The sequence below is a fragment of the Tenebrio molitor genome, chromosome 1 (genome assembly GCF_963966145.1).
Source record: "Tenebrio molitor chromosome 1, icTenMoli1.1, whole genome shotgun sequence".
Lineage (NCBI taxonomy): Eukaryota > Metazoa > Arthropoda > Insecta > Coleoptera > Tenebrionidae > Tenebrio > Tenebrio molitor.
Window position 1 is genome coordinate 7,986,053 of NC_091046.1, and position 25,475 is coordinate 8,011,527.

Consider the following 25,475-nt stretch of genomic DNA (forward strand, 5'->3'; position numbering starts at 1 on the left):
GATACCTTACCTGAGCCAGGTGAGTCCAGGGAATAACTACGAGTTTAGCACTCAGTCAAAACAGACACTAGTTCGCATACATCGAAATTTCAATAAATAAGAACCAGAGCAACAGCGAGTTTGAATAACATTTTCAACCCTACCTAGTCAAATACATTCGCTGATGAAAAAGCTCCTCGGTGGCACAAATTGGTCCTTCGAGCCGGATCCATCAAGATTAATCAAATAAAAAGGTGGTCGCGTTCAGAATTTACGGGCAACAGCACGCAGCAGTGACTCCACGCAGTCAATCTTCAAAGAACTGACCGTCTTCAAGAAGTAAAGCACATCACACCACATTCAGGCAAGTAACTATGTAAGTGAGCTCAACTTTTTACTTCCCTACATCCTTGTATCGATTGACGCGCCTCCAAGCGGCGGCCCGCGGCGTGTTTCAGGTGGTAAAAATTCCGAAAAAAGAATCGGGAATTGAAATTTTACATGTTTTCAAGTCGCGCGTAGGAAGTGGAAAGGTGAAAAAAGTGGATTATTTCTGTACGTCGAAAAGATTAAGTTATTAACATATTTTAGTTTTTATTGGGTAAAGCATAGATCTACTTTAAAATATCGGGTGTTTTTTAAAATTTCACCTCGTAGTAGGCGTTGAAGAGTCGATTGTGAACGCATCACTTGTGTAAAACGTAAGATTTAAATAGCTGATCCGTGATCCGTAACCTGTATACAGGGCCGGCCCTACCATAGGGCGAACGGAGCGGCCGCTCCAGGCGCCGAACCTTTAGGGGGCGCCTCTGTAGTCAGAAATTAAAGAAAATAATCTTCATTTTGAAAATTTTCACATTTGGATATTTTGTTTGCGAGCGCTCTGTCGAATAGCGCGCGGGGTGCCACCATCAAGCCCGGCGCCCCGCTCGCGCCGTCGCTTCTGTCGCTAAAGGCGCGTTCTCACGGATCGATTTTAGTTGTTCAAGTAAAGTTGCATTTGCAACAGCACTTTTAGGGCATTAGTCATTTGAAATTACTTTAAAACTGTACTTACATGGAAAATATTCAATCCAAATTATGATTTTCTGGTCCCTGTGCCTTTATTTGGTTCAAAAATATTTAAAAAAATGCTGTTGCAAATCACAAGTGGTTTTTTGCAACTTAAGTCAACTATAGGTCATGTTTTGTTTATTTACAGAACTACATCAGATTTTAATTTTATTGAAATAATTATGAAAGTACAACTTTAAAATCTAGTGTAATAGCTATGGAAATAAACAACATAATTTGTGAAACAATTATAACTAGTTAATAGTTGTCAAAATCAATTAGTTTAGTGTAGCTGAACGTGCAGATATTGTTTATCTGTGTGGGTATTGTGTGTCTTCAGGCGTCTGGAGAGTATCGCCGAAGATGTTTTATTGCTTGGCCCTCAAGATCTCCTGACTTAAACCTCTTGGATTTTTAACAATTATTTCAATAAAATTTAAATCTGATGTAGGTACATAGTTCTGTAAATAAGCAAAATTGGACCTATATTTAAATATCATTTTTTTCTTAAAATAACTTCCTCAACATAATTTCAAAGTTTTTGACACCTATTATAAATCACCCTGTATATTAGGGACAAGGGGCGCCATATTTAGATCTCGCTCCATCCTAAAACTAGCTTCGGACCGGGACTGCCTGTATAGTGCGTTCACAATCGACTCTTCAACACCTACTATGAGGTGACATTTAAAAAAACACCCGATACAGCAATACATCAAACCTGCGTGTTCAGCCAATCAGAGCGCTTGCTTTCATCCAATCAAAAATGTTTATCGCGATAAAAACGTCATCTGTCAAAAGTGATTAAAATTGCATGTTACTCCTGTCAGATTCTCAAATTGTTTTTAATAACTGTATTATAAATAAATAATTACCTAACGTTAAACTTTGTATTCTGGAATTAATATTGCCAAAAATAACACGACCTAATTTTTAATATCTGATAAATCTTCCAATTTTCACTTAAACATTTTTGCTTTAGACAATTTAACTCGTTGATACTTGGGCATTTTTATTCAAAGGTTAAACCCTCGAGCTAAAGATAAAGAATAAAAATGCCCAAATTCAACTCGTAATATTCAAAGCAAAAAGTTTTCGTAAAATTGAAAAATTTATCCGATAAAAAAATTGGGTCTTGTTTTTTTCCTTGGTGAATTGTTGCGCTAGATTTTCAAAATTCCTCAGTCTTGTCTTCATTATACATACATATGCGCTTTCGAATTGCAAGTTATTTGTAACTGCCGCTGCTTGAACCACACTGATGTTTGCGATTAACCAATTGAATTGAATTAAAAGTTACTTCCATTGATTCCTCTGCATCGACCTCAACTTCTTTGTGTCGATTCGAATATTTTTTAATAATATCATCATGCGTTGGCAAACCCCGAGAACCCTCATCTTGACGATGTTGAGACTTGAGAGCCAGGATAACTCTACCTATAGTGAATTCACATTTAATCACGTTTCTGTCTTGGTTTGAGAAAAATGACGATGCTACTACGAAGAGGGTTCAAATATGACCCGGAATTTTATTCTCAATACCAATACTAGCGGCAATTCCTTCTTAACATTCTTGCAATGGGGTATCTAGAAGACGTGGATAATCTCATAGTTACTTCAATTGTTTTTATTGAGTAATTGTCAAAATAACAAAGCAGGCGTTTCATGTTTTCGTTGCGCAACGCATAATAATTAAATTTCTTGTGAACGAAGGTGCCAAGCCAAGTGATATTTTGCAAAGACTTCAAGCACACTATGGAGAATCCGCCCAGGATTTTTTAATGGTGTAACAAGTTTAAGAATTCTAGAGTGGCGCCAAAACCGAGAAAAGCGAAGGTTGAGCGTTCAGCCGGTAAAGTAATGGCCACCGTCTTTTGAGACAGTTACGGTGTTCTCTTTCTCTTGACCGTGTCATTCTGTTGCACGATAACGTCTGATCTCATACTGCCCAATTGACTACAAATGTCCTCGAAAAAATGCATTGGGAGGTTCTTCCGCATCCACCGTATAGTCCGGATTTATCACCATGTGATTTTTATCTCTTTGAACCGTTGAAAGAGGCATTGGGTGACTCACAACTTCAAGACGATGATGGTGTTGCCGAGTTTGTGCATGAGTGGCTTCGCGCCCAACCAAAAACACCAACCAAAAACACGATGACAACAGTGCATAGACTTAGAGGGTGAATATGTGAAGAAATGGTGTAAAAATAATATACTTATTGCAATTAAATAAAAAATTACAGCCAAATTCCGGTTTATATTTGAACGCTCATAGTATTTCCGCAATACAAGTAAACCTTCGCGATTTTGTTAATATCAAAGTACAATTTGACATTGTGCAAACTGAGATAGAGGCAGTCGATGATGAAGCCACGGAATTAGAGCACGAAAACAACAACAGGCAAACCTTTCAAGATCTTTATTCGGTTCTATACGAATCATTCTATCCCAGTGACAAACAGATCACAGATTACGGGTGATGTTAACAATCGAGGCGCATTTAATAGCTTACTTTAATTATAAAACCGTTCTCGGGACATTACACGGAATGCCCGTGTCGTGATCTTCTAGATCTAGACGCCGCCGCCGGTTTACAGTACTAAAAAAAATAGTATAGCAATGGGCGTTCTAGCTCAATATCCTTTGACAATGTACATACTCTCTTAAGAATACTGTTGGAGCGGCCAGTCCAATTTGGTTTATGACGCCGGCGCCGCCCTAAACAAACCCCACACTAAAAACGGTCGCCAAAATCAAATTCAAATTTCCACCCCCAAAATCAAAAACATTTAAGTTTGACAATACTTAACACAGCCATAGCCTTTTAGGATCCACCTGTAAATCTCTAGGTATTATGACGAATTCAGTCAACTTGTTCCTTGCGGGTTGTTAACATTCTATTCTACCGTCAAACATTCTGTGAACGTGGAAATACATTTGTTGACTTTCGCATTCCAAACAATATTCGTTTAGCCGATAAGGATTTTAATGTTTCGAGACCCATCGAGCTTTTGATAGACGCAGAAATATTTTGGACAATTTGGATTTTTCAGAAAACAGTATTCCGGCGTATCCGAGTTCCTCCCGGTGGTCACTTCTTTACCTGCATAACCCTTTTTAACGGACGAGTTCCTCCCGAGGTTATCAGGGATTACTGCAATAGGTAGTCGAGGGGTGGTAGCCGGACTAGATTATAATGACGAGTATTTTGCTTGAAATTGGCAATAAATACACTGATGAGAGGGAGAAACAATTTTATTTACAAGGGTAAATTAAAATGACATACGGCATTTACAAATTGTACTCTATTTATGTACATGATATGAGTATACAGTGAGTTTTTTTAAGACTGGCATCTCCAACGTATACGGTTATCACTTATTACATAACTTTCTGGCTTGACGAAATTTTGCACCATTCACTACAAGTTTGCCTTTTTCGCTCAGTTTCCATGGTGATGCTTTTAAAGATATAATTAAACTAAAAATTTTACTTTGAAATGGGCCTATTTATAAGTGAGATTTACCCCTGCATCCCACCAAAAAAGAGATGGTTTTAATCATTGGTCGCAAGAAGTATGTCTTCTTATAAAGAAATATTTAATTTAATATTTTAGGAAAGGCAATGTAATTCCTAATTACCGGATCATTCTTATCACTAGTGCTAATCCCTTACCGTTCACTACCTGCTACAAGACCTGAAAATTTCTGACCGCCGGGAGGAACTCCGCTGCCGCCCAGTATTCAGGTGGATTATTATTGGAGGTCCAAGTATCGCGTGAGCAACAATTCTATTTTATTTATAATTTTATAACAGTGAAGGCAAAAATGCTGATCCAGAAATTGTGGTCATAAAAATTAGGATGGGATCAAAGCGTTCCAACACGGTTTAACGGTATTGCACTTTTCTTGGAATGAGTGGTGCCAAGAAGTGCAGTTCTTTATATTCAGACAATTAGACAGTCTTATAGAATTAAGGGGTACGTAGTACAGACTTCTCACTTTGGTTGTAGCTTGTAAAATTTTATTGGATCATTATGAGCGATTAAGGAGGACAATGGTTTGAAAAGATTGAGAAGCAGGGCGTGTACCATAAAATTTTACAAGCTACAACCAAAGTGAGATTATAAAAGAGATGATTTGCCCAACCCGGACCAGGAGGGAGGTGCGCGTACTTTTTACCTGAGCCAGGGGGTGGGTCAAGAGAGTAGTTTCGAGTTAGCACTCAGTCAGAACAGCGATTAGGATTTGTTCACATACATAAATCTATAAATAAGTACCAGCCCAACAGTGAATTTGAATAGTATTTCCAACACAACTCAAATACATTCGCTGATGAAAAAGTTCATGGGTGACAAAACAAAGTTTTTAGCTTTAGCTGGTTAAACTAGTTAAACCTTAGCCCTAGCTTAAATCGTGATTACAAACTGGTATTTTCTGAAAAATAATTAAAACGCTAAAAAAGTCCAAGAAAATCAAAATTAAAAATTTTCAATTATTTGCGTCTTTCATGAAAATTTAGAAAATGTTATAAAAATGGTTAATCAATTGTATATTCTGAGTATTCTAAAGACTATAATAACGTATAGTATTCCTCATTGAATAGGATTATATCACGACCACAAACCCTACTGTTCCCTATTGTAGAGTCAAAGAGTTTATGGGGACGAATAGTAGGTACTGTTACGTTAATAAAATTCTTTATTAACCTCCGGGTTACATTTACACTACATTTACACATTTACACTACATACATCTCTCCACTGGTCACCCCTTGTCCGCGTCTTCGAAGTAGTCCCGGAAAGGGGGACCACCACTGCACCACCTGCCGAGCTGGATCCTGCACCCTGACCCGCTGGCTCTGACTTTGACCGCGGCCGCGATCCGCGGAGGATCCAACCGGACTACTCCGGGAGATCTTCTTCCGGCTCCGACCCTCGCCGGCACCGCCCTGTTACAAAAACAACGAAAACAGGAGAGGCGAAGCAAGATAAGGAGGACACAAAAAGTTGTCCGATAACGATTCGATTCCTGACGAGGTCACGGTATCATCGGGACGAACAACAGAATGAATGAACAAATGAATGTCTTCCTTATCCCACTGGAAAGCCGGAGCCGAAGATCCTCCCTTCGGTGCGGGGTTGTGGAGGCGCTTCCTCCCAGCGATCCGCAACTCGACGACGGCGACAACCACTGTGTCCCTTTTACATTGAGGGGCCCCCTAATCCGCCCTCGGCGCTAGGCGTCGGTCCACACAGGACACTGGCCTACTTCTGGGACCCCATCACGTCTTCACACCTTCACACTGGAACAGCCCGTCCACCGTCCACCACTGACTCCTCTGTCTCCTTCTGCGACGGTCGTGCCCTCCAAAAAACCTCGCTCCGGAAGGCGCGAGTGTCTTCCGCAGGATGGTGAAGGCGGGAAAGTTTTCAAATGTAACAGTACACTCAAGTGATGTCATAGTATTCTAGATAGATTTAAACAAAAATAATACAAAACACTTTCATTGTTCTGTCAGGATAAAAAATTTTCTAGAAACCATTTAGCCAGAAAAGAAAAAAATATTTGTGATGTTGAAAAATTTTTATAAAAAAAAATGTACACGCGTGTAGAGATAACAATCACTATTAGATACATGTAATACTACTTTAGTTTTACTAAAAATGTCCATGTTAAGGTTAATGACAGGACAATTTTTAATCAGTACCTATCAGTTGTTTATAATGTATTTTTGGCTGTTCCTTTTTATTAGATAAACCAAAATGTTGACGATATATTAAGCTCCTAAAGATTACAAGGGTATTAGACCAGTACAGATCTGTTTACGTTAATTTTTTGATAAGTGGTTATTGCTTTAAGCTTTTACGTTGGAAGTTGTATTTACATAAATTGTAAAATAAAAATTAACTTTGTACGAAAAAATTAAATTTTATTCCTACGTTGACATTTATATGTATGTATGTTTTAAATTTTCATATTTAAGTAATCTTCGAAGTAATCTAATCCAAAATTAAAATCTTTTCTTCCTTATTTCCTCATTAAAAAACGATAAAGAGTAAACATGCCGTTTCTAAATGTTTGTGCAAACGAATGAACTAAAAAAATTTAAATTTAATAAAGATAACGCATATTTACAACGTTTTACTTATTTCAAACAACAAAACAAAAAACTTATTCTATAACTGTATACCATAAATAACCTTGATACAGAGATCACACTGCTATTGAATATGAACTGTTTTATGGTATCAAATGAATATTTAATTATTATTATAAATAATAAACAATAGCAATATTTATTCTGTAAATACCTGCACAAATGTGTTCAATTGCAGATAAATAAAAACATTCACATCCTTAAACTAGTCTTTTTAACTTGCGAGTGAATGCAGATACAGGGTGACTGACGAAAAACCTTTGATGCTGTATCTTACTTATTCTTTATCCGATTTGAATAAATGACACATCAAATGAAATAGTTCGAAAAGCACTTCATTATTATCCTATTCGATATTTTTTTCGACATCTGTTTTTTGATAGACGATAGCCAACTTTTTTTTTTAAATTACACTCTATATATTTTTTTATTCGTTCTTATAAAGAATCTTCTTCTGAATATTCTTACATTAAAAGAAAAAACAAAAAAAATATTTTAAATGAAAAAAATTGAAAATCCAAAATCAAGTAATCAAATTTGTAAACAATACAAAATCTATTCTAGTTGCTCAAAATTTCCTCAATGCTGTTGCAGACACTATGGATACCTTCTAGAAATGCCCACCTTTGCATTCAGTAAAAAATTTCGGGGTTTTTCCTGAGATACTCGCACTATCTTTTTCCTTAACTCTTTTTGGGTACCTGGTGGGGTTAAATAAACATTCTCTCGAAAGTTTCCAATGAATATATAAAGAAATCCAATAGATTCAAATCTCCAAAAATGCCACACCACAGGTTAACACTAAATCGTCTTTGGAAATTTTCTTCCACAGCAACATTATAATATATAAAAATATATTTTTATATTTTTATATATTATAATGTTGCTGTGGAAGAAAAAATTTATTTATTTATTATCAAACTGTTTCGACAAATTTAAAAAAAAATATTTATTTATTTATTATCAAACTGTTTCGACAAATTAATACTCAGAGCTTACTTAGTTATTTGGAGCATTTAGAACAAACTTCTTTTTTGTTTATTTTGGTCACTTGATTTTTAAATTTTGTACAATTACTCTTTAATTTCTTGATTTTTGTTTCATGAATGGGTATAGTTTTTTGCATTTTTATATTCAGAAGACAAATCTCTACAATACTCAATAAAAAAAAATGTACAGTGCTATTTGAAAAAAAGAAGCTGATGTTCATCTGTCAAAAACTGGACGCAATATATTTTTTTTATTTAGTTGGTATTGAAGTGTTTTCAAAATTATTTCATTTGATGTGTCATTTATTCAAATCGGATACAAAATAAGCAAGATACAGCATCAAAGGTTTTTCGTCAGTCACCCTGTATATTTGGTCTTTTTGCATTTGCATAGTATTGTAATTTGCTGACGTTTTTTAGCACATAATTAAAAATTCAGACAAATGTTCTTAGTTTACTGCATTTTCTAAGGTTCTTATTTTTCACATACAGGGTTGCGATTATGTATGGAACCGGCTCCGTCCTGCTAAAACGGTTGAAGCTAGAACTCTGAAATTTTAAACAGACTTAGGACTCATTGAAAGCTGCTTTTTAAATGTTTTAAAATATTTTTTTATCCATAAGTTTTGGTTGACTTGTGATAAAATTAAAAATGTTGACGGTATATTGCTATCAGATAGTGATACTGGTTATGTTTTAGAAGTCGATTTAGCATTTCCAGTAGACTTGGCTATTCATAACAAATTCAATGATCTCCCTTTAGCTCCGGAAAACTGAATTCCTCCGGGCGCAAAAGTAGAAAAACTACTTTGTCATTTCTATGATAAGAGGAATTATGTAATTCATTACAAAACATTAAAACTTTACAAAAGCCTAGGTATTAGAATAACAAAGGTTCACAGAGGTATAAAATTTACTCAGTCAAATTTCATAGCACCATATGTAAAATTTAATACTGAACAAAGACAAAAGGCAAAAAATGATTTTGAAAAAGATTTCTGGAAACTAATGGTTAATGCCCCATTTGGTAAGTCAATGCAGTCTGTTAGAAATCAACAAAATATTAAATTATATTGTGATGAAGAAAAGTTACAAAAAGCGATAAACAAACCAAATTTTAAACACAGAACTATATTTAGCAAACACCTGTATTAGATTTATCGAAATTGTTAATATATAACTTCCATTACAATTAATTAAAAAAGAATTTAATAAAAACATAAAACTTCTTTATGGTGATAGTTTCATATATGAGATTAAAAAGGCAGATTTCTATGAATTTATGAAAAACAATCCCGACTATTTTGATACATCTGATTAATGATTATTATCCAAAAGATCATCCATTATATTCTGATAAAAATAAGAAAGTAATAGGAAAATTCAAAGATGAATTGAATGGTATTAAGATATTAGAGTACATAGGTTTAAGATCAAAAATGTGCAGTTACAGAACCTAAAATTCCGTTTCGAAAAAATTAAAAGGTATTAAGAAAGCAGTATTTAAAAATAAAAAATAAGTTTTGAAGATTACAAAAATTGCTTATTTAATCAAAAAGAATACTTTCATAGACAAAAAGTGATCAGGAGTCATAAACATGATATTTTTACTGAAGAAGTAAAGAAAAAGTCTCTAAGTTGGAAAGATGATAAACGACACCTTTTACCCAATTCTACAGATACATTAACATTTGGACACATTACTTCATGGACATTGTTGAATAAGTTTTTTCGAAATTTTGGATATTCTTCATTGAATATCTTTAAATTCTTGATACCGTACTTTCCATTTAATTTACAATTTTTGAGTCTTCATTTATTGCTCTCATATTTTTAGTATGTCTTTCAAATATTTTCACAGTTCTTTTCTTTACATCATCGATGTTTGATGGTATTACTACTGTTTTGTTTCTTAATTCTGTCAGTTTCTTAGGATCGTAATTATTGTAGTTATCTAATTTATATTCCAATTCATCTATTTTATTATTAGCGGACTCTGGTTCACAGTCAGTCATAATTAATTGTTCAATGAATAAATTAGCTGTTTTTCTTGCAATATATTTATCTACAACTTCTTGTCTGAAACCAACTATTTTTGCTCCATCTTCTAATTTGTCTATTTCAGTAATTCATAATAGGTTTTAAATCTTTTTTCCATTTTTCTTTCTCATCGTTGGGAATGTATGAAACCAGTTTGTCCATTTATGACTGCTTTATGTTCAGCTATAATATAACAAAAGTGGTATGATTATTATCGATGATATTATGAGTGAAATTGTGCTGGAGATTTCACGAGTCCGAAGGACGAGTGAAATGTCCTGCTTCAATTTCACGAATTTAATATCATCGATGATTAATCATACCACGTGTTACATTCGATGAGACAATATAATGAATGAAATACAAAATTATTCATTTATGTGTCAAATTGACAAATTTATTTCAATCAAAAATCGTAACGACGAAAGTAAATAAGAAAATAATTTTTTTGTTTTTTATAATCGCTGTGATAGCCATGCAACTAAGGAATTTTACGCGTTTTCATTGGATCATTCATGATCACGTGATACATGAATTATATTGTCTACATTATCGAATATTTTTTTTATTTTATTTTTTCTCTCTTTTGTTCCCAATTGTTCCATTTGTTCTCTTTTGTTCCGGATTGTTCCCGTTTGTTCTCATTTGTTCTCGTTTTACATGCAATCTTAATTCCAACTGAATTTAGTCCCATATTTAGGGAATTTCTGGAAATACTTTTAGATTTGCAAAAATCTGTTTTTGTTAGTTTTTTATTTACCGTCGAATTGAGATATTCAATGGCAAAATTACGATTTCTCATTTGAGTTACTTCACTGATATTTTTTGGTATATTTAGTTTTTTATCTTGAGTAAAAGATTTGTAACTATTTTTAAATTGTTGGAGTTCAGATGGTTGTTTTATTTTTAATGGTGTATAATATTCAGCTACAACTGTTTTTTCTAGTATTAATCATGTCTCTTATTTATTGTAAATAAAAAAATTTCTTTAGTTAATGCAATACTAATAATAATTAAATAAACAACAAAAGCAAGCATATCTTTTAGATATAGCTGTTCCAAATTCACATAATATAACACAGACATATAACACAAAAATTAATAAATATTTAGAGCTGTCCGTTGCTATGAGAAATCTTTGGTGTTTAGAAAAAATTTCGATTTTACCACTTGTAATTTCAGCAACGGGAATAGTACCCCAATCTCTTTTTAAAAATTTAAAAATTCTGGATTTAGATAACACATTGGTAGTTGAAATTCAAAAAGGTATATTATTATACTCATGTCACATCGTGAGGAAGTTCCTTAACATTGACACAGAACATAATAAAACACAACAAAGTCAAAATGTGGAGGCGAGACGCCGGTAATTATGTTAATAAGCACTACATTATTACTTGATAGTAATATCCGTAATAGTGTATGTACTCCGGCAAAATTGCCGTGCCGCCGGGTGGCGGAGGGATAGTTTTTTTTTCATAGCAAGTATGTACAGCAAAAAAACATACCCTGTTTGAGCATAAAAATTATGGTCAGAATTATCAGGCTTGCCCTTTAGCTTTTGTTTTCATTATTTTTATTCACTTCCATAAAGTTTTTCTTTATAGCGTAAATATTAAATAACTACCGAGCGATCGAATAAAAAAAAAAATTAGAGTAGGGGAAAATGGTGGTTTGAACCAATCAAAACATCAGAATAGCACAATCCAGGTAACTCGATTTTGTTTTTTTTTTTTTCGATTGCACGTTACTTTGTTACAGGAAACAATCCCGAGGATTTTTTTCCGATTCATCAGGAAAATGAAGAAACTAAGCCAGACAGAACTGAAATTGATATTGATGAAGAATGAACTGGAAAAACAAAACCTATTGATGAAAAATGAACTGGAAAAATAAAACCAGAAACTGCAAGAATTAGAACAAAGAACGACCTATCTAGAAATGGGCCAAATTGCGAGTCTTTTCAAAGAGAAAATCAAGAAACACGTTTTTTTAGAAAACCAACAGGTGGAATTATAATATGTAGTTCATATTTGTGTTTGTGGCAATAGGTGAGAATATATTACATATTTCAGTTCATAAATTATTTCAATTAGGACCGCTGGACTGTAGAAAGGTTAAGATTGTTAATAATTTATAATGATTACTTTAATATCAACAATATTGGTAATTTACTGTTAAAGCAAAGAATGATTGGTTTTGAATAACTAATTTTTTAGGCTAATTATTAAAGAAAAAAATAAAAGGAGAGATTGGAAGATCTTCAATTGCTGTGGCATAATTTTTGTTTTTGTAATAATAACAAAGCTGTATTGCTTAAACTCAGTCTAAGATCTACTATTCTCTTCTTTACATAGGCATGCTTTAGAGTTTAGACGGCCGTTAAACATGTCTTTTTTGTTGCATGTGTGAAATAATCACTTACAAAAAAAACATTACTAAACCTTCAGATTCGCAAAGATAATTTTAAATATACATGTACATACAGTATGTTATTGAAATGCGTTAAGAAAATTTAAACGGTGACAGAACTCATCAAAACAAATTGTGTAGGTACTTTTCTATTTACCATTTTTTCGAAAAATCTTTCTAAACCCAGATAAAATTTTAATTAGTTTGATCGTAAATTCTAGTACCCGCCAATGTCTCCCTGCGTACATTAAAAGCGAAAGAAGATAAAAACTTAGATAGTCAAGCAAAAACTAATTCTTTATTCCTAGTAAGTGAGAGTGACATTCAAGTTACGCACCACACTTGATCAAGGGCACTAACCTTCAAATTAAATGTTCGAAATGACGCCCCCCGTTATCGATGCACGCTTGTGCCCTTCGAGCCATAGCTTGAGTTCTCATCAACATGTCAGAATTTTATCGAATTGCCTCGGTGTCAACTGGAGTCTCATGCACAATCTGTTTTAAATGGTCCCATAAAAAAAGTCACCAGGGTTTAAGTCCGGTGAACGAGCTGGCCATAAAACTGGTCCATTACGACCTATCCACCGATTTTCTAAATTAGCGTTCAACCAATTTTTACCAGCTCGTGCACTGTGAGCGGGCGCTCTGTCATGTAAGTACCACATATCCCTCCGAACTTGTAACGGCACGTCATCCAAAAGGTCACTCAGCTCATTTTGTAAAAAATTTAAATATCCTTCACCATTTAAATGTGGAGGTAAGACATGTGGCCCGATCAAACGATTCCCAATTATACCTGCCCACACGTTAATCGACAAAATGCAATTCGACGTGGTGGATCTTCTGGTTTTAAGTGTTGGATGCGTTGAAGATGATAAGGATGTAATCCGTAATCCTTGTTCGTGCAGCGTTCTCCAAATTGTGAAACTGGAAACACCCATTCGTAATGCAAGTCGTCGGCAACTAACATTCGATTCTTCCTCAACAGCTTGCAGAATTTCAGGCTCCAACGCTCCAAGTCCAAGACACGCCGAGATCTTGAACGGCCTCGATTTCGGTTGACAGGACTAAAAGTACCATAATCCCTTAAATGCTGGACAGCATTCACAAAGGTACGTGGAACGTGGACAGGGAACTTGGCGACCGGGAAATCTCTCCATGTACAAACGCTTGGCTGCACCAGCATTCGATAAAGCTTCCCCGTAGATCAGCACCATGTCTGTTAACTCCGGATTAGCGTACTGCACCATTTTTGACGATAATTACGGGAAATTCACTTTCCAAAAAATTGTAAACACGGCCGCATGCAGGTGAAGGACGTGACTAAATTGTGTCAGTAAGTTTTTGCAAGACCTATCCGCCTGGGTTTTTGCCGTATTTACTTTTTTTGCGTTAACCTTTTTCGTACGAAGCCGCTGTTTTTCCACCGTGCCATCTATAAACGACTTGATGACACGGAATACGGTGAAAATAAATGTAAGTTTAAATTTGAGTTTTCGAAAAAATGGAAAATAGAAAAGTAATTTGTTTTGATGAGTTCTATCACCGTTTCAATAACACGCTGTAGATGAACTTACGAATGAATCGTCAAACACCCAAACATCTTTTTCCTTGTAGATCGGTAAATGTGAAAAAAATCAAACTAATATGGTAAAAAATAGATTGTCTATAAGGCTATAAGAAATGATCTTTCCATTCACTTAACACAACGCTTGTGTTGTAGGTGAAATATTTCTTAGATAATTGCAACCTTAATTTAAATTAAAAACTGAACGCACCGAATACTAAGATGATTATTTTTAATTGTAAGTGCAAGTGCATAAGTATTAAGTACAAATTTAAGTACTGATCATAAAAATAAATATCCGAAGAAATAAATATTATTTTCTTGAAATTAATTTTTTGTTTAACTTTGAATTAAATACATATTCTAGTGTCGCAATGATTTTGCAACTTTTGATTTGTTCTAATATTTATTATCAATATAAATATTAAGAATGCTGTTGTTTGTGTAAACACAAAAAGATAAGAAGAGCAAATACTTCAGAACTTTCCTTTGAAAAACTTCTTACGCGCCAAGATTATAATTCGCGCCATTTTACAGCGCCACCGGCGGTCAACGTTCGAACTAAATAAAAATCAAAAAGACCAAAGCAATGATTTTACTGTTTATGTGGTTTGTGGTGGTACTATTTAATGGTGTGTAGAACGATAGCGTACCGCGTGGTGCAAAAAATATTCTAGAATTATTTATAAATATTCCCCCATCCTATAAACGACAATAACGGAAGTGATGATAAGTAGACATATTCCTCTGCCGTGTGTTGCACTTTGAATTCCATCAATAACCCCTCTTGTTGTGTATATTCCTATAGAGAAGAGGATGACGATTTAATAGTGTTGGTGGCGCACAACAAACACACAAGTTCCATAATTATAATGGAATGAACCATTTGCGTGTATGATGGGAAAAATCAACAATAAGAGTGGAGTTGAAATAATCCCCTTGAATGAGGTAAACTACAGAAATAATCGTACTAGTGTGGGTGCAAATAGTGTGGATCAGCGGCTGAAGATGGACAGGTTGCCCTACATGTCAGACCCGACGATTGTGCCCCGGGTACAAAAGGTAATGCTGTTTGCAGTAGTCATCGTTTGGTCGACACACTTGCAACAATCAAGTGTGCTGAGACTTCATTGTAGTTGTCAAAATTGTCATTTGTCACGAAATCTGTCAAACCAAGACAAAACTGTAAAATAATGCGGTATGTGTTGTTGCATTGCAGTACTTGGAGTCCAATGTGGACAAGACTTTTGTCGACATCAATGTAATGTCAGATGACCTCCAGAGGAGTTACCGCGAATACGGCCGTCTCAAGCGCAACGCTTTCAGAGCTTCTGTCAAGAAAGCGTATTCCATCGTGTTGCAAAGCTACGGTTTGGAGGAACAAGACAACACCACCAGCGAGGACGAAGAAGACACCGACGAGAGCGTCCCTGAAGAGGGAGCCACTTTTGTAAGTAGACCATTGGAGTCAGCCTGCCTTGAAGTAAATTTCTTTTAGCACAACAATTCATTAAACAACCAATTGGTAAATTTGTACAGTAGACCGCAATTACCTAAACAAATTGATGAAAATGAACTGATTGACATCAGCAGCGATGATTCAGAGGCGACGGTACAAACGTACAACAACGACAAATCCAGTAATGGACCGTCGACGTCTCAAAATAAAGAACCTCAACCCGTCGCGACTTACCAGAATAGCACCGCCAGTAAAAAAGTGGCTGAGAGTAACAAGGACCGCTATCAGTATTTCGGTAAGAAACGGAAAAGCGACGTCGCGGGTCTCCCGTACCAGAGCACGCCGAAGAAGAAGAAGTCGCTGGCGACGCTGCAGGAGCCGTCGGTGTCGTTCAAAGATATCGGAGGTATGGATAAGATTCTCGAGGATGTGTGTAAATTGTTGATACACGTGCGCCATCCGGAGGTGTACCGTCAGATTGGTATTTCACCACCTAGGGGATTTCTTCTGCACGGTCCTCCCGGTTGCGGAAAAACTTTACTCGCCAATGCTATCGCAGGGGTATTGGGTCGTATTTTTGGACGACTCAGTCACTAACAATTTTTATTGAAGGAAATTGGAGTACCTCTGTTGAAAGTGGCGGCGCCAGAACTGGTAGCCGGGGTCTCGGGGGAGAGCGAGGAGAGGATCCGCGAGTTGTTCGAAAGGGCGGTGTGCTCCACGCCTTGTATTTTATTCATTGATGAAATCGACGCCATCACACCAAACAGACAAAACGTACAGAAAGAGATGGAGAGACGTATTGTTGCTCAATTGCTCAGTTGCCTTGATGGTACTGTCGATATTTACTCGTCTTTTGTTCTTTACAAAATAAAATTTTGCAGATTTAAGCCAGAACGAATGTGGTGACAGGGTGTTAGTTATTGGTGCTACGAATCGCCCCGACGCCATCGACCCAGCTTTGAGGAGGGCAGGTCGATTTGATCGGGAAATTTGCCTTGGAATACCCAACGTCGAAGCGAGAGTTCAAATTTTGAAAGTTTTGACGTCGAAGTTAAAGTTGAGCGAAGAATTTGACTACGAGACTTTGGCGAAGCACACTCCAGGGTTCGTTGGGGCGGATTTGATGTCGCTGACGAGGGAAGCTGCAATGGCCGCCGTGAACAGGTAAACGTGGTGGAATAAGTTTTAAAAATGATGTTTTATGCAAAATTTGCAGAATGTTGAATAAGCTCAAGGAGCAGCACAAGTTGGCACAATTGGTGGCGGCCCAAAAGGCGCTCGAGGAAAAACGCAAACAAGAAGAGGCCAAAGAAGCTGCTGAAGTCAATAAAAGCGATCCGGAAATTATCGTAGACGATGAGAAAATTGACGTGACGGGGGTGTCCCCCAAAGAGACTCCAATAGTTGTTATCGACGAAGAAATAAAAGCTCCTGTTGAAGCTCCCGCTAGCGAAGGGGCCGTCAACGGGCACTTACCCAAGGAGGAGAAAACTTACTCTGAGCCAATCAGCGAGGAGCCTATGCCAGTCGACGTAATAAAACAAAGCAGTCCGCTGAAAGACTTGATGATGTGGCTTCACGATCGGTCGCCTCTGACAGGCGAAGAACTGTCGTCGTTGTGTATCTTAATGGATGACTTCAAACAGGCTTTAAAGTGCGTCCAACCCTCAGCTAAGAGGGAAGGTTTTGCCTCTGTGCCTGACGTCAGTTGGGACGATGTGGGGTCGCTCACTTCAGTCAGAGAGGAATTACAAATGGCCATATTGGTAAATGCAATTTTTCCGTGATAAATCTGTGATGACGGTTGACTTCTTGTAGGCACCAATAAGGCATATCCATCATTTCAAAGAGTTAGGTTTAACGACACCGACCGGTGTGCTTCTTTGTGGCCCGCCAGGTTGCGGCAAAACCCTAATCGCCAAAGCTATGGCCAACGAAGCTGGAATTAATTTTATTTCGGTTAAAGGACCAGAATTACTGAATATGGTACCGACGTACTTGCAATTTTTCGATTGATTTGTAATTTTGCAATTTGTAGTACGTTGGCGAGAGTGAAAGGGCTGTTCGTGTTTGTTTCGAAAGGGCGAGGAATTCTGCCCCTTGTGTCATATTTTTCGACGAGTTGGACGCCCTGTGCCCCAAGAGGTCTGACAGTAGAGAGGTATACACTTATGTTTGTTAAATAAATTTGCACCTCGGAGTTATTTATTTATTGATCTCATTTACACAATCGAAAAAACCAGATGAACCCGGTTGTTAGTTATTTTGTTTGGAATAATAATTTTGCGTTAAAAATACAGTTTTATCTCAGATAAGCGCAACGCAGTTTTTTTTTTTTTGTTCAACAGCTGCAATAGTCACAACTCTAAAAATCACCTTTTGAGATAATAGTATATCATTCAATGAGCGGATAATGATGGCTCTTACTAGAAACTGTTTTTACTAGAAACTGTTGCTTTTTCAACGTCAGGTTATTTTGTTTGGTGTCAGGGTGGAGCCACGATGCGCGTGGTCAACCAGATGCTGACCGAAATGGACGGAGTCCAGGAAAGACAAGGCGTCTACCTTCTGGCAGCGAGTAACAGACCTGACATAATAGATCCGGCCGTGTTGAGACCCGGACGTTTTGACAAAATTTTATTCGTCGGACTGCCGACAGCAAGCGACAGGATTGAGATTCTGCGGGCGATCACCAAGGTAAAATCGCCGTTTTGTTCTCGTGGAAACGAAAAGAAAATTCGATTTTCCAGAACGGAACTAGGCCCCGCTTAGCCTCCGACGTCGATCTCGACATCATCGCCACGTCGGAGCAGTGCCAAGGCTACACAGGGGCGGACTTGGCGGCTCTCGTCAAAGAAGCGGGAATCGTCGCCCTAAAGGAGTTCATGTTGTGTGGCGACACTCAGAAGGCGTTGGTAGTCAACATGGAACACTTCAAGAGAGCCATCGCAAAAATTAGACCGTCTGTGCCTGAGAAGGTACTCCACACGCTCGTGTGACGTACGCGGTATTTTAATTTTTGTCGTTTCAGGATCAAAAACACTACGAAAAACTGCGCAAGATGTACGCGGCCGTTCCTGAAAGCGAAGTCGAGGAAATGGAATATTCTTAATCACAGTATTTTGTGAAGCTGTATAAGTCTTGTTTATGGTACCTGTAATTAGCGAACACCTTTGTACAGGTCGTTGGCTTATACCGAGTCTCGAATTTTGAACTTTAGTATCGGCGTTGTACAGATTTTGTTCGTATTTAACGTGTTTTCGGTACTAAGGTTTTAGGTTCAGCCAGAGGGTTTCCCCCCGTAGCGTTAATTTTATGTCAGATTGTACAAGTATATTTTTTCTATTCTAGGTTGCAACTACCATTGTTACAGAGAAGTGAATAGCATTAACCGTACACGTTCGTTATAAATGCATATTTTGTATCTATTAAAACATCTCGTGTCGAATGTGAAGCCTTATATTTATGTTATTTATTCGATCGCGTGCTGTGTTTGACATCGAGGCAAGGGTCGTTCCCGTAAAGTAAGCACGCAGCGGTGGTAGTTACTAGTTTGATAAACTATTAATTATGAAGTGTTTTTACGTTTTACGCAAATTGTATTTTTATATTTCGTCGTAAATTTTTAAACAATGTTCTTGGTATATACTGTCTAAGGGTGTCACTGCTAAAAGTTGTGCAAAAATAGTTGTAAAAAATTATAAAGAAAATAATGCATCATAAGATTAATAAAATAAAAATTCATATTTGTTGTATGTTGAATTTCAATATTTAAAAAATTCGTTCATTCGAAAATGATTCTTATCGAGAAATCCACGCTCGACACAGCGTTTATAATTCACAGCGCTGGACGAGTGTGAGGTCGTGTTTTTCCTTTTCTGAGCAAGTGTAAGCCCGAAATCAAATATCTAGTATTTGAATCAGTAATATTTTTAATGGAAGTGAGTTGTAGATATAAGTTGCTTCCCATTTACACAAAAACTCAGTAAATTTTCAGTTGTGACGTCATAACTCATTTAATGACGCGTTCCTTTAAGTTAAGTGAGTTTTCTCACATCATCTGCACCGCTTCCAGACCGTGTGCTTTAGTGAGACTTGTTTACTCACATTGTTTACGCATTGGATGCGCGGCCCTTTACAAAGTGAACAATGACGTCATTATGTGAGTGCTGTGCTCATCTCAGTTGCAAATGGGAAGCGACTATAGTTTTGAAGCGGATCTAAAGCTCCAAAGTCAAAACTATTAACTGTATAATTTTCTGCAAGAGGGTTGATTGTGGAACATATCGAACTATAGCATTTAGTAGATTAGTCCCAAGAGCGAATCGTTCAGTTGACATCATTAATTATTAAGGGTTGGAATAAACATTTTCTTGTAAAAGACTGACTGACGACATAAGCAATGTATGTGCTATGCACGTTTTTCAGCTTAAGTAGAAGCTGACCAAAATAACTACACTTAAGACCTTAAAATTTCTGTACATTTTACTTTAAATAATTCGATGTATATACGTTTTTGGACGGTTCATTTTTCTGTAATGAATTATAATTATATAACGAATTTGGAAAATCTCTGTGTATTATATTTATTGGAGAAACTAAAACAAAAATGCACACAGACAGGTTTTTGTAATATAAATGTACAGTTCTTTTCAGAATAACTGAATCACGAGCAATATTCAATCCAGGAAACAGTTTTGTTGTAATTTTTTATTTTCAATTGTTCTACTCTGCTGTACTAGTGAACGAATGCTTTTTTGACCCCTATAATCACATATATTAGTTACAATTGTTTTATGGAAATGATAACGTTAGAATAGAAATGAACCGAGATTGTTTCAGTCACCCATTTAAAAATTTGAGAATGTATTAGGGGAAACTTGGGGAAATTAACGGATTTTGTAATATATTTTTGTTACAATAAACAATAATTAGTCTCTGACAGACCAGACGTAATTTTAATGTTTTAATCCCAGAATCTAATGCAAATTTTTAGTTCTGTGTAACCTGCGGATGGTGTATTATTCGGTTGTGTTTATATAATGCCTTTTTTCCCCAGAGTGCTGCGCAATATACTGTAAAATAAGACTAAATCTGCATTGAACGGATTTCTACCGTGTTCACAATTTTCAGCGTTTTTATTGTAGCGTTACGTTTTCATTACTTTTATTTTGTAATCCGATGATTGATGAATGCGTTGGGCGCATCCAAACGTGCACAAAAATTGGATTAACTACTTCCATTTGGAGTAGGTGGCCGACAAATGTATAAACTTATAATGTAATTATTTCAAACGTGCCACAATTTGCTTATTAAAAACTGCCGAATAATTATTTAAATAAATATTTGTTATTTATAGATGTGTCAGAATTTACGTCGAAACACGGCTTTATTTATAGACGATGGCATTACCACACACAGTTCGCAAGTTCCGTTAACATAAGCTAATAAGTAATAATTGGATTCGCTTGGTAGGGCAAATAATTGTACGACTACGTGGGACCAATAGGACGTTATTACCTACAGACGATGAATTTCCCATGACAGATGACGTATTTCGGCACTGTTCTCTGAAGATGGATGAGATGCAAATAGATAATGTAATTTATTTCGTATTTGATATACTGGGTAATAGAAGAAAGAATAGGAAAAGTTCGGGCTCTACCGAACGACAAAATTCAAAAAACAAGAAATGAAAATACAAAACTTGTAAAACTCTTGTCATCTTCATTTTGTTTTTATTAGCGCAGTGTCTGCACATTACAGTGGAAGTTTTTTAAGTGGAAAGAGGTGGTGGTGGTGCTGGTGGTAAAGTGACAATAATTTTGGGGTAAATTTATTAAACGTAAAAGAAAAAAAAGTCTTGTAGTGAGTGGTCAAAAAGAAAACAAAGCAAGAGTGCTACCTCATCTTTTGTTTAATCGAAAAGTTCGTCAGATTCCTGATACGCAAATGTGTACTTGCTATGCATAGTCGTTTTATTGGTTGCCTACCTCTCAAAAAATCTATTAATTGATATACAAAAATCCCAAAAATGGCGTACTAACGGTGCACTACGGTGTAGAAGAGATTACCGTAAACGTCAGAAAAATGTTAAAAAAATTCTATTGGACTTATTTGCTGATTTGGCGGTCTTTGAAAGTGGCACTTAACATGTCAATTATTTTGAAATATATGTATGAAATTGTCATGGCAGCTACCTCTCATCGTACATATAGAGGATGATTCATCTTTTACCGCCGGTGGCAAAATTGACCTTAAAAATTATGATTTCACTTTCATATTTTGCAGACCGAATTTATTATCCATAAGGCACATAATATCAAAAAATGAAATTTATAAGTTAATTTCGTCAAATTTTGCCATTTTCTCAATTAGGTATTAATTGTTTAATTTATTCAACCTTGTAGCATATGCACACTCAGGTATTTTCACATGTTAATTTATGTTAATTTTACCATGTTAAATTAATTTTAGCGTTTTTTATAAATATCTGGTCAAAGTAAATTTTTCGACAAATGAACTCTGTAAATTTTATAAATTTTTCTCAATTCTTAAGGGTCATTTTGCCACCGGCGGTAAAAGATGAATCCCCCTGTATATCACAAAGTACAAGATCACTCACTACCAATATCTAATCTTGCATAATAGAAAATTTAGAAGCTTTGGAAATCGAAAAAATTATTTTAAATCCACTACGGTAACATTTCAAGGTATTGATGTACGAATATATCTTTGTTTACATACTCGAAATGTTTTGGATATGGATTGTCAAACTCAAGGTCGCTTAAAACTTATGATTGAACTGTACATTAGTGAGATCTGTCATAAATTCCAGTAACCTTATTGACGCGCCTAGTTACTTTTGCTGGTAGTGCCAACTTAACGACAAGTCCCCAATCCATATCTATAACGTTCCGACTGTAGCCTTTTTTTTTTTTTTAATTTCGCCCTGGGTCGGAATTGAACCCGCGACCGAAACGGACTCCCTTAGGCTATATTATACTATATATATATACATATATATTATATTATATTATACTCATGTCATATCGTGAGGAAATTCCTTAACATTGACACAGAACATAATACACAACAAAGTCAAAATGAGGAGGCGAGACGCCGGTAATTAAGTTGATAAGCACTGCACTATTACTTGATAGTAATATCCGTAATAGTGTATGCACTCCGGCAAAATTGCCGTGCCGCCGGTGGCGGAGGGATTGATTTTTTTGTCGGAAACATTTTTTCCATATTTTTTTCATGTATATTAAAACATCCTCGATAAGGTAGTAAGCAGTTTGTACGCCATTTTTGGGACACCTGTATAATTAACGTTTTATCTTCAATGGTAAAACCGTAGAGGGGGTAAAACCCATTTTACCACATATTCTGGGATAATTGTTGCTTACAATTACAGTAGACATCCGTAAACTGCCGAAATCGAAAACTTTTTTTCAAGGTTAACAACACCGTTGCTTTGAAATTAACGTTTATTTGACATTTCCACGAAAAATCTGCTTACCAGTGGAGTCGGGTTGGGGAATAAAGCTGATAAATTACCCATTCTTACAAATGTAAAATGTTGCTCTTGTTTATTTTATACATTTTCTCCATTATCAGATAATAATAATAAAATGCACAATTGTAATTCGAACGTCTAAAATTCATGAGGTATTATTTATTATAAAGTAGCGCTTGAGACCACAAATTATCTACGCCCATGCATTGAACGCTTATTTGCATAGAATTCCGCTACGACATGACATATAATTTGCAACGCCTTTTCTGATTTGTTTTATTTTTGATCATTTTGTATTTGACAAATAGGTTAGGCCTACTATTGCGGACACAGAATCTTGGACGATTTGTCATTCGATTGACATAAAAATGTATGTATGTGCAACTAACCTCACTTTCGATTTTTGAAATTTGTATCATACCTACTGACATGCCAAAAATAAACTTTCAAATGTCAAATAGTTTCAAACGTCAATCATAATGACAATAAAGCGTGGCTTACATTGACATTTTTTGAAGTGACATCAATTTGACGTCTAAAATTCCGTGTCGGCAACTCTACCTACTGATGATGAGAATCTTTTACCTACTTGTGTAAAAATTCGCTAGAAAAGCTGGATGTTCAAGAAACAATGATGAAATGAAGAATAAGCTGGATTTGGGAATTATCTTGAGGTCCTGCATTTCACGAAACCTTTGAAAAGTTTTGGACTGTTCAAAGGCGATAGTAATCGCTGCAAAATTGTTAACGATCTAGAAATTTATCTGGCTGAAAATAGTCGGTAGTCCATCTAAACTAACCGAAATTATAGATTTGTATCAAAATATTTATTAACTATATTATGTATATTTATAAATTCTGAAATAAACTGGAAAAAAATGTGTGGATTTTTATTTCCTCTAAAAAGAAAAAACTAGTAGGTACAGTTGCGGAATTAAAATTTCGGGCACTATTGTCAATGTCATGATATAAACTCTAAAACAACCTTTACGTTAATAACCTTATTTTTTACTCTTGTCATGTTTTTGTCTTTTTGGCATTCAAAAATTGTCATTTGTGGCATAATAACGGGTAGGCAACATATCAAAGCGATTGGGTGACTGACACAGAAAAGTTTAAATGGTTTAATTTTTGAATGTCAGTCATGATGACAGTAGAAGATGCTTTACAGAGATTTTGTTGAAGTGACAGAAAAATAGTGCCCGAAATTTTAATTCCGCAGCTGTACCTACGAACACTCCCTTACGTTATTTCTGCTATTATTCACAAAACGTTTGCTGACTTCGGTTCCGCAATACAAGGGTTTCAGCGTACTGAGAAAGTGTAATAAAGCCTAACATTTTTATTACCGAAATAAACTTATTTTTATGAAGTGGAATTCAATTGACTGAATCACAACGCAATGAAATTTCTTAAGCCAGTTTTGTAAGTTAGAAGTTATACCTTGTCTGAAAAATAATAGTTCTAGAATACGAATTTGTTAAAAAAAATCTTAAATAAACAAATAAGTGTCGTAAGAGATCAGTTAATGCGACTGTTGTTTCAAAATCCCGCTCGGGAGATATGATACTGAGTGATGAAGTAAGGCTGTAAGGTGATGTTTTCAAAACATAGATGTCTAGGAAATATCTGTTACGAAAGCTATGAAAAACTAGCAAGTTAGGTGTTTGGGGCCACGCCGATTCAGGGAACAAAATAAGTTGTATGTATAACAAGGCAAGATCTGAAAAAAATAATGCAGTAAACAACTTTGGAGTTTGGATAGTTGGTGTTGCCGGGCCTGCTATATTTCAACACACCTTGTAGCAACAGAATTAGTACAAACTGATGGATTCAAAAAGACTTCTTACACAGATTTACAAGATTATTAAAAGATTTTACATTTTTGTTAAAACGGGGAATTTTGAAAAAAATTAGTAACTTGTGTATAAAGCACTACTTTTTTTTTTAAGCGGGAAGTTTACACGCGTGAGCGCAACAAGTGTTGTAATCCTACGTGTAAAAATAGTGAGGATGATTCTTGTTTTCGCTTTATTTATGTAGGTATCCAAATCAAAATAACTTTTCAAAACTTAAACAATTTTTCATTAATTTAATTTCGGAAACCTGTGTAATTAAGGAAACATCAGAATATGAATTAGTTTTACTCTCATTGTGTAATTTTGGTGAATATCTAAAAGTCAAAAGCTGTTATTATGTTGAAGTGTACACATTTAAAGTTTTTTTACAATTATTTGCATAAAATGCGCGAATCCAGCGGTGAAAGTGATGATAAACATTCCCAATTA

The 25,475-nt window shown here is 35.7% G+C and overlaps 1 protein-coding gene across 1 annotated transcript; it reads left to right on the forward strand.

Annotated features, from left to right (window-relative positions):
* Positions 1–14,760: 14,760 nt before the first annotated feature.
* smid (nuclear valosin-containing protein-like smid) lies at positions 14,761–19,420 on the forward strand. The gene is made up of 11 exons (XM_069041857.1): positions 14,761–15,265; positions 15,423–15,653; positions 15,702–16,223; positions 16,275–16,494; positions 16,547–16,829; positions 16,882–17,431; positions 17,484–17,651; positions 17,704–17,826; positions 18,156–18,362; positions 18,416–18,643; positions 18,697–19,420. The coding sequence occupies exons 1-11, from the start codon at positions 15,098–15,100 to the stop codon at positions 18,775–18,777; spliced, it is 2,781 nt and encodes a 926-aa protein (XP_068897958.1). The 5' UTR covers positions 14,761–15,097; the 3' UTR covers positions 18,778–19,420.
* Positions 19,421–25,475: the final 6,055 nt, after the last annotated feature.